The sequence below is a fragment of the Argiope bruennichi genome, chromosome 4 (assembly GCF_947563725.1).
Source record: "Argiope bruennichi chromosome 4, qqArgBrue1.1, whole genome shotgun sequence".
NCBI classification, from domain to species: Eukaryota; Metazoa; Arthropoda; class Arachnida; order Araneae; family Araneidae; genus Argiope; species Argiope bruennichi.
In genome coordinates, this window is record NC_079154.1 from 91,111,454 (window position 1) to 91,128,906 (window position 17,453).

A 17,453-nucleotide genomic window follows, 5' to 3' on the forward strand; every position below is an offset into this window, starting at 1 on the left:
TTACTTTTATAAATATTTTGAAATAAATAATAATAAACCTAACTGGGCTATAGTTTTGATAATTTGTTTCTGTGTATTTACTATTTAACTCATACTTTTGCATGTTTGCGTTGTTCCGTGTTCCGTTGTTTTTCCGATTTCCTCTTTTTTGCATTTCGGTAAATTATATCCCTATAATAAAAATGCTATTTCCCCTTCCCTCACATAAAATTCTGAACTTTGGGGGATGGATTGTGAATGCCCAGAATACTAAGTTTTTTAGTTTTTAGAATCCCGTAGATGCGTCTTGCGTTTCGTAATACAGTGAAGAAAATTGAATATAAATTTTAATCGCCTTTTTGTCAATCAAGTGTTGTCAAAATTTAACACAGCATTACAACAATAGTCACAACTCTCATATCAATAGGCCGTGGTGGCCTGGTGGTAAAGTCTCGGCTCCGCAACCGGTTTCAGGTTCGTGACCCGATTCCACTGAAGAACTGTCGTGTAAGGGGTCTGTTGCACGTTAAACCCGTCATGACCGAACGTCCTCCCGCTTTTGTGGTGTGAAGAGAGGGGTGCCAGCTCAGGTGTCGTCCTCGTCATCTGACCGTGGTTCAAAATTACGAGGTCCGTCCCAAAATAGCCCTAGTGTTGCTTCAAATGGGACGTTAATATAACCAAATTCATATCAAATTTTATTTATTTGAGTCCTTGCGTTTTTGAGTTATCGCGTGTAAATGCGTGCGAAAATATAGAGTGACAGACTTTCATCCCTTAGGCGGATTTGGTTCCAAATTTGATACGTATCTACATTGAAATGTTATACATTTGAACCAAATTTACATATTGATGTTACCACGCTCACTTGTATTCGGACAGACAGACTTCACCTAAATGTATTTCGGGCAAAATTTAATAAGAATCTATAAATTTGGTATGAAGACTATATACCAAATTTCATTCGTCTTTAAAGCGTTTTTTTTTTTAATTTATCAGGTTTTCATAGACAAATAGATATAAATTTAAAAATATGTTTTTCGGACTCTGAGAGTCAAACATTCGTCAAAATCTCGAATTCGAATTTTTAATAATTGCAGTACTTTGTCTTTCTGCAATTCCATGTACGAGAAAGTAGAAAGGAAAAAGAAACTTAAATTTTTTTTTCAAAAAGGGACAGAAAAGTTTGGTCACAAAATATAGAATAATCTGTCACTGTTCTTTACGCATGTATAGGTCCACGCCCTAATAAAAGGTCTCAGTCTTTCTTCATCACATGCTGGGTGGATGAAAATGCTAATTTTTAGTGGGTTTTCATTAAATAATGTATTAGAGAATAAGTTCAAATTTATTTTAATGAAAATTCAACAATAAATTATATTTTAAATCATATGCTGAACGGATAACAGGATTCAGAAGCGAATTTTTGATGACTAGGAGGGGGAGAGCGTTGACAGATATTATGATTTGATACAGTGGGTTTAAGAGGCATTGAGATGTATTAATCAAGTTATTACTGCAGTTATTATTCACTGCAGCGTAATAGTGCAGTTATTACTGCACTGTTTTTCATATTTTCATTACTGTTGTACTATCAGTGAATTACATGTTAAAAAATTCGTTCTACACCATCCTCCTCTTCAAAACTCTTAATTTTGTTCTTAAATTTATGTAATGAAAACAAATGAATTCTCATCTTTATGCAGGTTTTCCTCACCAAGTACGGGTACCTGCCCCCATCCGACCCTGCTTCAGGGAGTTTGAGGACTGACAGTCAGTTGAGGGAGGCCATCTCCACCATGCAGCTTTATGGGGGCTTGAAACCTACCGGCTTCATTGATGAAGCCACCATAGAACTGATGCAGCGTAAGCGCTGTGGTGTGTCCGATATTATACAGGGAGGACTCTACAGGGTCAAACGATATGCAATACAAGGGCAGAAGTGGCCCATTACCAACCTCACGTGGAGGTGAGTAAATACATTTAATCTATGTTAATACTGAATTATTTTTCCTTACTTATAAAATGATCATTATTTAACCTTCCTGTGGGCAAATAATTTAGGGCTTTCCTGTAAACGTTTGGTTTCTGTTTAAAAGCTGAATAGACTGTACATGGAAACTATACTAATAAATCAGACCAAAACTAACTAAAAATCTATATAATTTTGCTGCCTTTGAAGCAAAAAAGAGTAGAAGTAAGCTGAAAAAGGTATTAATTAAACTCTTCCAAAAAATTTTAAGATCTAAATGGAATAGCAAACTATCTTTCCCTTGTGAAGGGCACAATGGTAAACGTTAAGCACTTCCTTAATATTTTATTATCTTTAACTTCTAATGCACTACGCATATTATAGTGGCATTGAATTGTTATTTTTACATGTGAAAAATCGTAAAGAATGTCTGTGATATTAAATATCCATATTTTACAAGAATTGTCGCAAATAATTACAGTTTATGATTTCAAAAATTTTATGACTATATATATGAGTTAGAATCTTCATTAACAACAGAATTGGAGGGCTATAATAGCATACAATTTTACATTTCCTATAATTAATTGTTTTGTCGTAAACAACTCATTTTTGTTGGTCTTCTCTGACTTCGTATTATATATTAACCTGAAATTTAACTGTACGAAATATTATTCTTTCTGTTTTTTTTTTTATTGTACAATAAACAGTTTGAGTGGCAAAAATAACGAATGAAAAATGGAGTCTGTAATTAACGAGATGCGCTTCAAAGATTATTTTCTCCTTCCTAACTGTGCAGGTGAAAATAATTTCGATAATCTTTATAAATTAAATTGACAAATGGAGGGCATAAGGAATGAAAGAAGAAAAAAAAAAAGATTTTTGATTATTATATCGGTAGAAAACTGCAATTATATTTTATATTTGAAATAAAAATTTATTAGCATAGTAAATACTAGTTATTAGAATCTATTTTATTAAACTTACAAATATATCAACATTTATCTATTTGCGGATAAACTATAATTAATCGACCCAAATTTAACTCCTTAACCGTCGTACCTATACATCATATGAGCCTTGAGTTATCACTTATCAAATTTATGAGCTAAAATTAAATCATTAAAAAACGCTATAAGTCGATAAAAAAGTTATATATAATCCAAAAAAAAACATATCTTCAAATTAATCTCATTTAAATGAGATAGCATTCTCACATATTCGTACTCATTTATGTTTTTTTATGTATGAATGTAAATTCGAGTATTAAAATAAAAATGTATATTGTGCTTTATTAGCTAAAACATCTTCAGAAGCTTTAAAAAAATTAATTTCTTTCGTATTCATTTTTAAATAACCATTAAAAATCCGAAAATTCATTAACTTTCTTTTGAAAATGAGAAATCTTGACATCTTTAAAAAGTTGGAAATGTACGTGAACATTAGAAATGTTAGGTCTTTTCAAAAATTGAAAGTAAGCGAATCTTTGAAAATTAGATGATAAGACCATTTTGTCGAAATGCATTGTCAAATGACTATGTAACGTCACATGACATACTCACGTAAAACTCTATAATTACTCAAATGTGTATTTATAGAGTATTACGTGAGTATGAATTGATTTTATCAGATTTCAAAATCTGTGGGTATTCCATTGCATATAAATGTTTGAATTTTTTTTTCATATCATTTATTGCAGCCTTTGAATGAAATGGGATGTTTACTTTTCCTCTTTGCCAGATTTATCACGTTTTAAGCATAGTTTGCTTTATATATCTTTGCTTTTATCAAATAGAGTTATGCTTTGATTCTTTTGCGTCATATGAAGAATTTAGAATATTTATATAACGAAATGGATAATTTTTGCATTTCTGTTCATTAAACCGAATGAAAAAAAGAAGATAAAGCATTTTTGTTTCTTTTTTAAGAATCTAAAAACTGAATTTATGATTTTTCTGTAATAGTTTTGCCCATTTGCATTTTAATATTTAACAAAAGTTGTAAGTGCATGCATTTTTCTCTTATCTTTGTCAACTTGGTAATATATGAAATCTCATGAATGTCAGCCTTCCTATATATGATTGAGATTTTCGTTCATAAAGCTCTTCTTCAAATGTTCCTTCAAAACAGAAAATAAAAGATATTTGGTTTTTATTTAATATTGTATTTATTTTTTTTTTAAAATGTACAGAAGAAAAAAACTAGTTTTAAGAGTCCCATTATAATAATCGATAATCAATCAACTATTGACCATTGTCATTAAAAAAAATTTTTAACAAAAAGTTCGTATTTTTTTTAAAGAAAAACTGAAAATAACCATTCTTGACGGATTCCTATGCAATGATAATATTATAGATATATGGTAAGTGAAGAAAGCGTAGATTCTAACCAATTCTATTTAATATATTAGATATATATATTAGTAAATAGTATAAATATTTGCTAATAAATATATACAACGCAGTGAATCATATGTATGTTCAGATTTTTATTTTCAGAGTTCCGCTCTTAAGTACAAAAGATACTAAAGAAAACCGGAACTTGTGTATTAACACATGTGATTATTGGGCAATAAATGCAAAGGAACCTATTAGCAAATGATCTTCACTAATATCCGATTAATATACAAGTACCAGGAAACCGAATACATATTTGGAACACCTTTTTTTTCTCCAGCCGATTGAAATCAAAATTTGATTGTAGTTACAAAATTACTCACCAAATTCATCCATGTTGCGCTTTTGATTTATCCTAGTTGAATCCATATTAAAATACAGACTGACAAATAATCAACTTTTTCTCAAATATAGTTCAGCATTTGTTAAATATTTATGTGTTAAACTATGATCCAAATTTTATTTACCCGAGTTTTTAAGTTTTTAAATTATTGTGTTGACATGCATTCAAAGATAAAGATAGGATTTTATGGATTTGGTCCCAAATTGAATACAGATCTATATTTTAGATGCTAAACCTTTATACTAAATTTTATCTATCAAGTTGTTTATGTTTTTTAATAATCGCGTTTACGTGTAATCTAACCGATTTGCTGATTTGAGATGAGTGTCACGGAGTGATTAAACACGAGGTTCTTAATCTGAGGTGAATAGTGTAAGGCATGTGTACAGAATGGAACAGACAGATAGATAAGCTTCCTGTTGATAAATATCGATCAAAATTTGATGGAAATCTGCAAATATTGCTTAAAAACCGCATATAAACTTGTCCCACTTTAAAGGTATCTGCCTGGTTTCGGAGGCACATTTTTAAATATCCTTTAAATATCAATTTTAGTAGATTTTTTTGATAGTTATGACTCAAAATAGTAAATAACATTAATTAGAAAAATTTAAAAATAATTTAATTAATTAAATTGGGGTATTTTAGGTAAAATATGATGAAATTAGAGCAAAATGCAAAATACTCTACACTAAATTCAAATTCTTCAATTTAAATTATTTTTCTTCACAACATAGTTATTGTATTTATAAAGGCAATGACTAAAAAGCTAAGAAAAATATACAAATGAAAAAAAGTTATGAGTCTTCGAGCATTTATTTATATGGTAAAAATACTGTAAAAATCATAGGTACTTCTGGCAATAAAATGCTAAAAATCAAAAACTATTAACATTAGACCTAAATCTATAGTTTGTTGCCTTCATAACACTTATGGTAATATATATACAAAATTTCAAGAAAATATATCCATAAGTTTTTTTAAAACTATGTTTTGCGTAGTAACATTTTGACAAAAAATACATTCTTTAAAAAATGTATTTAAAGTTTTTATTAGTATACATCTAAAATAATATTTCATTTTAAACACTTAAAATTCATCATTTTTGTAGCAAATGCCTTCCTTATTTTCTGTTTTATTAATTTTTTTTTCTTTCTAATTGTCTATTTTATTTTTCTGGACAATTTTGTAACAGGCAAAGAATGTCTTTTTGCAGCAACAATTCGCTCGTTGTCGAAGCTACTCTATTGTGTTAGCATGGAATAATACCAATTCATTAAAAGTTTCTATTATGCCAGAAAAAACCATCATTGAATAACAACACAGCTATATTAATCCCTAAATGCAAAGTTTTAAACTCAACAAACGTATTTTTGGGAATTATTGTCCAAAATATATTGTTCAAACTTTCATTAATATTTTGTGTTTTCCCATGAAAGCATTTTCTTCAGAAGATTTTGGTCACATAATTTAATATAAGTAAGCTTAATAATATTCATATTATTTTTTGGGAGTCCCATACTTGAGTGTTTATATTTCTGCCTTCTGAAAGTGCACGTTGGTATTTGCACCAAGAATCCTTTCCCTTTAGGCGTAGTCCATGCATTGGCTTTTTATTACTGTAACAAACATGAGCAATGCAGCAAAGTGTTGCACTTTGAATCTGCAATAAATTACCAACATTGGATCTTATTGCAACGCCATAATAGTTTTGTAATTTATTTATGACATTGTCTGTAAGCTTTCCTCCCCCCCCCCCCGAGATCTTTAATAGATTTTTCTAAAGCTCTCAATTGAGTAACCACTCGCTTTTGAACATGCCCTAGACATTCACATTTCACAACAGAACCTTTAGTGAATTTTAGTCAGTGACTATTAATGGTATTAAAGAGCAAAAAACTCAGTTCCGGTTATTTCCGAGCTACTTCCGGTTTCGTTTTCGTTAATGTTGATTTAAAGAAACATCTATATCTTCTGATATAATAACCATAGAAACAAAACAAACACAGATTTGGAAACGTAAATAATTGGTCTTTTAAAGGAAACAATAAAAAAAATTGGGATTTTTAGTCAAAAACTGATTTGGCAACCAAGGCCTTTTAAGCATAACTCAACCTTGATGTTTTTCAGTTATTGTGCTCACAGACAGACAGAGCGACAGATGGACAGACAGACATAATTCCAAAACTGAGTTTTTAGGATTCAAGAAATTTGAAATGTATAGATTCATCAAACTCTCGAGTTGGAATTTCCGATTATTACAATAATTTATCTTTGTATATTTCGTGGACGATAAAATGAAAATATATATATATATATTAAAATCAGAGAACAAAATTGCACAGAAATGTAATTAGTCTAATTGTAATGGGATTTTTTTTCATTTTTAAAACAGTACAAAAATTATTTTAATGAAACAATATTTTCAGAAGATATAGTTGAAAAACACCAAAAAATTGCTTCATTTTTAATTAGGTTATAATTTAATTTATATTAGAGACTTTGCAAAAGTCACTTTGATCTTTCTCTAGTCTTGAAGTACACATGTGCCAGATTTCATCAAAAACTCAGAAAACTGTAGATTTGTATAAAAGGCTCACTAACATTCATCTCCATGTATACATATGTATATGACAAACATTTTTTCACTAATTTAATTTTTTTTCTCATTTATTAATTGTAATTCCATCTAATGAAATCGCATTATTTTTATTGTAAATAACCGCCACGTGTTTAAATTATCAATTAGTTCTTTTAAACGTCATCAAATATTCTGCATTAGAGCGTGGAATACTAACTGATAAAGAGTGCTTTGATTCTCTACGGAAGTTTTATTTTCGTATCCGTTTCATGCTAAGCAATTATACATTGTACACAGAGGAGTCAAATGCGAATTTACACACCCTTACGTCTTTTAATAAATATACCCAGAAATTTTTCTTCGTTTGTTCGGCTCTGTACTTCCCGGACCTTGAGCCTAAAACAAAGGTTCTCTTTTGCGCAAACCAAGATGTCGTTTGTTGCCAAACGTACGACAACAAATAAAGTGGAAAAATAATCGCAGATTAACCGGCCACGTCCATCAAAGGGGAGCTTGTTGGGTTCCCTCTATGACGTCAATGAATTCCTATTGATACTGTCAGTGGAAACTCGATTTGTCTTCTGATAATTATTTCATAGAAATAGCAATAAAAGATTCATTGCGGTGGTCTTGTAAAGAATTAAGTACCGAAAAATGATGTCGATAAAAATATTTGCTTGTAATTGAATAACGAAAAAGAATGGGAGTGTTCTTACTTCAAATTTCTGGTATATTCCATCATAATGATGCCATTTATAACTTATGATCAAAAATAATTATGTCTAGGTGATTAAATGTTCGCAATTGGCATCATTAAAAATTCTTAAAATCACCCAATATCGCCTTTTCTGACTTGTAACTGTTATTTTTTTTAAGTTTTTTTTTCCTTTTTCGATGATGATTTCAGACTATATTATTAACTTCAAATTTCTGGTATATTCCATCATAATGAGGTCAATTTTAAACTTATGTTTAAAAATAATTATGCTTATGTGATCAAATGTTTCAATTGGTATCATTAAAATTTTTTAAATAATCCAATATTGCCTTTTTTTATTTGTAAGTGTTTTATTATATATTTTAAGTTTTCTTCCTCGCTGATGACATCAGACCGTATTATTGACGAAAACGGTTTTTCGTGTCGTCTTAAAATGCACACAAATACATGCAAACATACTTTAGAGGTTTCGTGGTCAAATAGAAGAAACTTTTGGAATTTTAAAACTTCTATTTATTTCACCATGGGAGGCATAATTTTTCATACAAAGATTAAGCGATGCGTCAGTCTATATCGCGACACAAGAGCAAAATTTTTCTCTTCAGTGGTTTTACTATGGAATTTTGATAGGGATTTCCTTGACACGTGTAGTCTTAGGAAAGGGAAATTTAGGTATTTGAATTAGGTATGACTTTAAAAGAATGATGTAAGCACTAAAGATTTTTATCCTTTCATTTGGAGCGTGAGAAAATACTGAAATGAGCAGTTTTACAGAGCGCACGTAGAATTAATTAAATAGAAAGTGAGAATGAGATCAGGAAATAATAGAAAATTTTAGAATGAAGTTAATATGAGCTAAATGAAGATAAAAATTAGGAAATTAATTAAGATTTAAAATAATATTTTAAAATATCATTACATAACATAAATCCTTTTAATGATATCCGGTTTAACTGCTATGATCTTTTTCCTTGATTTCAAAACAAAAATATGATTTATTTTTAATTATGCTTTAGAACAGTACTTTGCATTATAATGAAACATAGTTTCTTTTTATGTAATTATTGATACTTTTATAAAATAAAAAAATGAATGCAAGATAAAGCTGCGAATACACGATGTCTATGGTTTTTCTTAAAATAACATCTGAAAACTTTTTTAATGAGTAATAGTATATTTTATTATTACCTCTCATGCTCAAAATAGCGAAGTAGCAAAAACGGACTTCATAACTGTCATGTTTAATTTTCACAGGTGAAACTTGGGCTCACGAATAATAAATATTAAAAAAGCACGCCTTAGCTGTTATTCTTAAGCTTATTTGTCTTTAGATTGTTGATTCACCACAATTTCAGCGATGTTTTAATTGTTCTTTTAACTTAAATTTTAAGCAAACAATATTGTTTCAATGTAGATAAGTATAATATCACAAAAGTTGGTAAAAAAAGTCATGTCTAACGATACATTATTCATCTCTGTAGATTTTTAATGAGAAAATTGAAAAATGAAAAAAAAAAATAATAATAATAATATATGATTATAATTGTGACAAATTTGAGTTTACATAATATATCTATATCAGTAGTTCATGTTTTTACGATGTTTACATGTTTATTTTAATGTACTCACCGGAAATGAAGCTCTTCTGAGAATTTCAAAAAATTACTTCAAACAGTCAAATAGATAAAATATTTTTGATAAAAAAAATATATGTATTCTCGTTTTAGATATTCATTTTAATGTGTTTTTACAAACCTTTTATTCATTTTTACTTAATAATTGACTTTGGAGATCAATTGATTATATTTAATTTCAGCTAAGCCGTTTAGATATAATTTCATGCCCATGATTCTTTCAAACTGCCAGGCATTTAAGCTGTGTCATTTTAATTCTCTTACATTTGTTCTGTTTATTGTGTATATGAATTAATCTAATGGAAATAAGTCCCTTGGCATCATAGCGCTATTCAAAACATAAATGTGAGGTTCATCTATCTTCGATATTTCGCATAGGCCATCCTAATAGAATCAAGTCACATGACATTACGTCATAACTAAGGGTAATCTAACTAACTAACATAAAGGATAATCAGTCGTTTAACGTTCATGATATTGTAATATCGCTGTTTTATTTGTCTTGTTAACTGCATAAATATTAAACAGAATTTCTTCTTCTTTAGCTTTCAACAGTGGAAAAAAGGGCCGCGGTGGCCTGGTGGTGAGGTCTTGGCTCGTGAACCGTTAGGTTTCAGGTTCAAGACCCGATTCCACCGAAGAACCGTCGTGTAAGGGGGTCTGATGCACGCAAAATCCGTCAGGCCAAACGTCCTCCTGATGGTGTGGTGTGATGTGGAGAGAGTGGTGCCAACTCAGGTGTTGTCCTGGTCATCTGACCACGGTTCAAAATTACGAGGTCCGTCTCTAAATAGTCCTAGTGTTGCTTTACAACGGGACGTTAATATAACTAAAGTAAACAAAACAAAACAGTGGAAGAAAATAGCGCTAATAAATATTTGATGAAACAATGAAAACGATTTGAATTTCAGGGTAACAATATAAGCTATTGTTGAAAATAAAGCAAAAAGATATTTTTTTTTAAAAAATCGCTAACACTCAAGAAACTTTTATACGATTAAAAAATTGATATTTAAAATACAATATTTTTAAACTTTCAGACGGTGTAAAAATTTATTTTGTGAATAATATTTTCAAAAGTTATAACAGGAAAAATGGCAACATTCAGCCTTAATTTTTGATTAAAATTCTAATTCAGATTTCAAAAAAAAATCGCTCCTAAATTCACTTTTCACCTTTTAAAATGTATATGAGCGAAATTAGTAGTTGTTGATCAAACAGTTTGACCTATAAAACGCTAACACACACACACATAGATTCTTCTTTATTATTAGTATGGATTCAGATGACTGAATCAAATATAACTGAATATTAAAATATTTATAATTATGATGAAACATTTTATATTCTAATTTTAATAATATTTTATTATCTTAAAAGTGTTATTGTCTTTTATACATATCATTAGGTGATGTGTGAGCTCTATGAATAATTGTCTAAGTTCAAGGTAGTTTGAAAAATTTGCATGTAAATGATATTGAGATCCTTTAACCCGTTTGATTGTTTAAAGTTAAACTTTTAAAATTCCCAGAAGAACACCAATTTCTCTGAAAAGAAGTTTCAAAAGAAAGAATTATTTCCTGGAATATTTATTCTCGAGAAACTGCTCTTCTAAGGCGGCAATTCTTTTGAGAGAACAGCTGGATAAATATCTTCCTGCGAGTGATTAGATGAAAAAAAAAAAGTTTAAAAAAATGAAGTAAATAGAAACAGAGGGGAGAGTGCCGTCTGTGCTTCTTTTAAAGCCATTTCATCGTTAGTGTAAATTAAAAGCTGGGAATATGGTTGATGTTCTGTTAACGATACCTCATAGCCTGATCAGCCTATAATCTTTAAGAAGTCACGGTAATTAACATAAGTAATAGCGTCATGAACTTTATTTGTAAATATCATTTAATCTAGTGTGGTCATGTAGGGAATGAAATAAAGTATAAATAGAAAAGGTGCTTTTATTAGTGCATTAGAAAATTGATATTTTAACTCAATTATAATTTTAATCACATTTATATATTTTTTTTAATTTTCAAGGAATATTTAAAAATGATCTTCCTTAAAATATTTACTGTAACTTGATTTCTTTCTCGTATTGTTTTCAGGCCCTCGTGCTTTTTTTAATTTCACCTCTAATATTCTGAAAAAAAAATTATATTGCAATGATATTTATTGTAACTTTTCTATCCCTTAATAATGTTTAATAATCTTTAAAAAATTTATTATAACTTAATTTTTTCTCGTATTTATTTCAGGCCCTCATACTTTTTTTAATTTCATCTCTGGAATTCTGAATATATATATATATATATATATATATATATATATATATATATATATATATATATCGTGAAAATATTTATTGTAACTTTTATATCCTTGTAATAATGCTTTATCCCCTCATGCTATTACATTTTTGTTTTGCCCCCAATTTTTTTAAATCTTTATCTTTACATTTAACAAAAATGAATGCGTATATCTGTGCTTGCACCATAAATTGATGTTTTATGTGAAGCAGAAGGCAGGTTCGAAGACATTGAAAAGACTTTTGATTTCGTGACGGCGTTTTGTTTCATATAGGAGAAGCACGCATGATTATTTACAAGAAGGTGCGGACATGGCACTTCCGCCACAGCGCGGCACAAAAGCAGAAGTGAGGAAGAAGAACAAAATAAATTATCCCTCGTCTTATATAACCTGAGATTTTGATAGGGAAAATATTTTTTTACAGTGCTAATATATTATTAAGATTTCGATAGGGATTTTTGCTACACGCGTCGAAGAGGCAGAGGAAACACAGGGATCTTTTAAAAAAAGAATTTGTCCCGTCAGCGATATTTTGTCTCTTCATGCAGAGTGTGGGAAAGTTAGGCTTTTAGCCGATTCAGCAATTTTACAAAGCTACTCTTGAATTAAGTAAGTAGAGAAAGTGGAATTGGAAAGTGGAAAGTGGAATTGGAGAATATTTTAGAATGAAGTTACTATGGGCTAAATTAAGATAAAATCTTGGAAATCAATTAAATTGAAATTAAAGTTTAAAATATCATTACATATATATATATATATCCCTTGGAGGATGAAAATATGTATATAGAAAATATATGATTTCCTTTCAAATTAAACGAAAATTCCTAATATTTGGTTGTTGAAATGATGTTAAACCATTTTCATTTTTCCATTCTTTTAATCGCATAATTTTATTTTATTGTTGCAAGCTACGAAAGAAGGATTTTGTTTAATATCTATGTAGTTAACATGAGAAATAAAAGAAGTTACAATATCACGAATGTTAAAAGATATATTATCCTGAAAGCTATATCGTGATGTCATGTGATTTGATTTCATTAAGATGGCTCATATACAGCAATGAACAGAATATATTTAAGGCTATTTAAATAACTCAACTATAATATCTGCCACAAATTCATTATTAAAATTTTTTTGGTGGGTGAGAATTCACGAACATCAGGTTAGACATAAGGAATTTAATTGAAAATAAACGAACCAGTGGTTACTAAAAGCAGTTAGAACACCAATAAAAGCGTGTTTTAAAATGTTTCTTCTTTTTATTATTTTTTACTTTTTAAATTTGCTTTATTATTTAGTCTTTTATCTTAATTTAGTTTTAAAACTCTTGTGGTCATTTTTACTTTCTCATGTGCGACTTATAAAGAAAATACTGAAATCGTCTGAAAATTCAAACATGATATTTTGTTTATACTTAAAAAATTTCGATATACTCAAGTCTTCACATTTTATAGTTCTCCGAGTTTCAAAAACACATTTTTGGAAAATATTTGTATGTCTGAGACAAAGATAACTCAAAAATACTTTGAGCTTCACGGATGAAATTTGATATACGGTCTTTATATCAAATTTGAAAGACTAAAAAAAAAAAAAAATGTCTTTCAAATTTTGAATAAAATCCATTCAGAGGATGTCTGTTCGTCTGTTTGAATATCATTTAACACTGCAACTGCAAAACGAAGAGAAGTAGAAGAGTAACGTTCGGTGCATAGATTTTGTATCTATGGTGTATGTCTTTCAATTTTGTATCTATGGTGTCTATGGTCTATGGTCGTATGGTCTATGGTCGAAACGAAAAGAAGTAGAAGAGTAACGTTCGGTGCATAGATTTTGTATCTATGGTGTATGTCTTTCAATTTTGTATCTATGGTGTCTATGGTCGTCTGTGGTCTATGGTCAAAACGAAGAGAAGAAGAAGAGTAAAATTCGGTGCATAAATGTTGCATCTATGGCGTAGACATCTATAAAATTTTGAGCCACATTCAACAAGGGGTTGTCTGTCGGTCTGTACTTTTAAAAACATGTAAACGAGATAGTTTAAAAACCCAATGACTTAAATATATCAAATTTGGTATGGGATTTTGTGATTACAAGTGCAGTTTTATGTCAATTTTTTATTTCAATCGGTTAAGAAAAATGTGTCTAAAATACAAATTCAATGTTCGGATACTATTAACCGCATGCCGAAACAGCCGAAATTCGAAACAAAATTCGTCATAATAGTTGATTGTCTGTCAGTCCGTTCATTCGCATGCGTGTTAACGCAATAACTCAAAACCGAAAGGGCAAAAAAGGGAATTTTACATGTGATCTTGCTATTTAAATTTTACTCTTTGTTACATTTCAATTTAATTCGATCAAAAAAAAAGGAATCCAAAATATGCATGTTATTTTCTTCATTAAACTACGAAGAGCAATACGCTCATATGCGTGATTCTGAAAATAAAAATGTGAGCATTTCAGGCGTTGATGGCCATGTCAGAGGTTTCCAATTTTATGAGGGTGGTGTGAGAATAAAATTTTTTTTGCGAAATATGCCTGACAGTTTTGGGAAAAGCCATCCCTTTTGTCTGTACCAAACTAATTCAAGCAAGAAATCAAATTGTGAAGTAATTAGATGAAATTAAATTTTCCAGTCTGAAACATTATGATATTTCAAGCTTGATTCGCATATCTTTATTTTATTTTTAAAAATTTGCTTAAATCACGGGTGCATAAATACAGTGACTAAAAAAAACTGAAAGGCATTATTTAAAATATTTCAAAAGTTTATTAAAATGAGAAAATAAATTATATTGAAATAAGATTGATAAAATTGGAAAGAATATTTATTGACTTTTAAAAAAGTGCTGTAAAAATAATATTTGTGCAATGATATGTTTCGAAGATATTAAGAAAAAAAACCTTATAATTTTGAGTATTTTTTAATTAAAAATCTAATTAAAATGTTTGAAAATTCCATTTTTAAAGAACGCCTATTATGCAAGGATTAACTACGTGCCAAATTTGGTGCACGTAGTGTGACCTGCACAGTAGAGCTTTCGCACAAATTTTATTCAGGAATGTTTTTATTTATACCATTATACTCCAGCCCTTAAACATTTTTTCTTTTGTTAAAATTTAAGTCCGCAATATTCATCGGAAAGGAGACAGTAATTTCTCCTACACTTAAAGATGGAGAATCATTAACTAAACGAAAGATTTCGAATCTTGACAAACATTCATCTTTAATTCAAAATGAGATGGGAAAAAGTTTAGCAAATTGCGAAATTTTTGACTTCTCACGTATATTTCATAAGATCATGATATCAGATTTTACTGACCAATTAAAGATTACAAGCAACCCATAGAAGCATACATAAAAGATTCTCTTCCTACTCGTCTTCCAAGTTTTCTTAATTTCTTTTCCTCTGTGTAATTGATACAAATGACGTGGTACCCCCTACCGAGTTTTAACTTTTTCATACTTTAATTCAGTTCGGCATTCATGTTTTCTTTTCCCCTTGTCTTTACCAACGATTGCACCTGTTGATGGTGGTTGTGAAACTCATTCATTAACTGATTTTTTTTTAAGAATTATTGTCACTTTTTTTTTCCCGCATGAGTACAGTAGGAACTCGATTATCCAGGCTTCTATCAGCAGAGATATTTATTAATCGAACCAGTTTCAAAAGATTTGAATTGTATGGAAACATTTTTTTAACGAAGTCTCTGATGTTTTTCGGAAAAGAATGTGAGAGTTGACATAGGAGCCAATTTTCATGATGCAAAGTCTTGTGAAACAAACAAGGATGACTTTTTTTTAAAAAATTCAGATGCTTATTTGAAGAAAATGAAAAATACGCTTCCACTCTTAAGCAATTCCATAATGACATAAACAAATTGTATGCCGGCGTCCTGGCATAGGGGTAGAGAGTCCCGGTTTGGGCATGGTTGTTCTTCCGTTGTCCTATCTGTGAGATGCGTGAATGTGCCCTCCTGTCAAAAGTGGTTGTGCAAGCGAATGAGTGATGCGTAAGTAGCAAAGTCGTACTCTTGGCCCTAGTTGGCGCTACTATAAAAACAAGAGACGCTCCCCCACCGGCTTAAGTCTCTGTCTTCGTAACAGCGGGCTTGTCCATGGCAAATGCCATAAGAAACAACAACAGCAAATTATATGCAACGTTGCAAAGATACCACTGTAAATGTATCAGTAAATGTGTCGTTGCTGAATAAAGCAAAATATTTTTGTAAAAACTCTTTCACGAAAATATACAATACAAAAATACAGTACATATTTAAAACAAATGAATCTACGAAAATCATTGATTTCTGTTCCTCTCTCTCTAGTCGGCAGTATTGGTCCCGTATAAGTTTTTTGAGCATAATTTGATGTACACGGTTTTCTCAACAAGAAATTTGAAACAATAAATTATGATATCAACAAGAATTTCATTGATTTAAATCATTCCAATTATATTTCGTTTTCATGTACGCTAAAGTACAGATTGACAAACGGTCAACACCTGTACGAATTTGATACCAAATTTGATACATATTTACGCTGCACATACTAAATCTGTGTACAAAATTTTAGCCATCTACTATTCTTTGTTTCATAAGTAACGAGTTAACTTATATTCGAACACCCGCACAAACAGACTATCTCTGAATGGTTTCCGCTCAAAGTTTAACAGAAATTTACAAATTTGGTGTAAATACCATATGCCAGATTTCATCCGTCTTGTCCAAAATATTGTGTCACAGACATACAAGCATATTTCAAAAATAATAATAATAATACATTGAACTCTGGGAGGCTTGAAATGTGGAGATTCGTCAAAATCTGAAATTCGAATTTTTTGCCGATTACAGTATTTTCTTTATACATCGTTTAAGAGACATTGAAAATGAAGAGTCATCTATCTTTAGGTAGTGATGTAAACAATACAGTAAAGTGTTATTTTGGAGATTATCGATTTCTAGACTGCCTAAATAAATTCTGTTTAAATATGTAAAATTTAAGTCTATAAGGATCTTATGCGGAACTACTTGGTTTAGTGATATTTATGTCCCATTCTGAAATAACAAGAAGTTAATTTTGAGCAGTGGCGAGTTAAGGCATTATGAGGCCTCTCTTTTAATTACTGGACACTTTATCTACACATTTCAACGCATTTGAAACTTGATAAACGTGTTAATGGTTAATTTAATTTCATTTTTTATTTGTTGTGTCACTATGTGTATGTGTTGTGTCACTATATTTATTCATTTTTTAGTATGTATATATTGGAAAAAATATATAAAATAATAAAATTCTCGAAAAATTCATCATAATCATTCATTAATAATTTCCTTACTTGCAAATAAAAGCACTTTAATACTGTGAAATATTATAAAGAATTAATAAATTTCAAATGAATGTTATAAGAAATCATTTTTCAGAACCCGCCAAATGGAATATAACATAAAGAATTGATGAATCATTACTATTGCAATACATCATAAACAAGGTAATTAATTGTTTTTTAATAAATCATGATGAACACACAT

The 17,453-nt window shown here is 29.7% G+C and overlaps 1 protein-coding gene across 1 annotated transcript in view; it reads left to right on the plus strand.

The window, feature by feature from the left end:
* The window catches only part of LOC129965703 (matrix metalloproteinase-2-like), an 89,990-nt gene that overhangs the window by 23,715 nt on the left and 48,822 nt on the right, over positions 1–17,453 (plus strand). Inside the window, exon 2 of the mRNA XM_056079814.1 lies at positions 1,686–1,948. Coding sequence (XP_055935789.1) covers positions 1,686–1,948 — 263 coding nt within the window. The remainder of the gene's footprint in view (positions 1–1,685; positions 1,949–17,453) is intronic.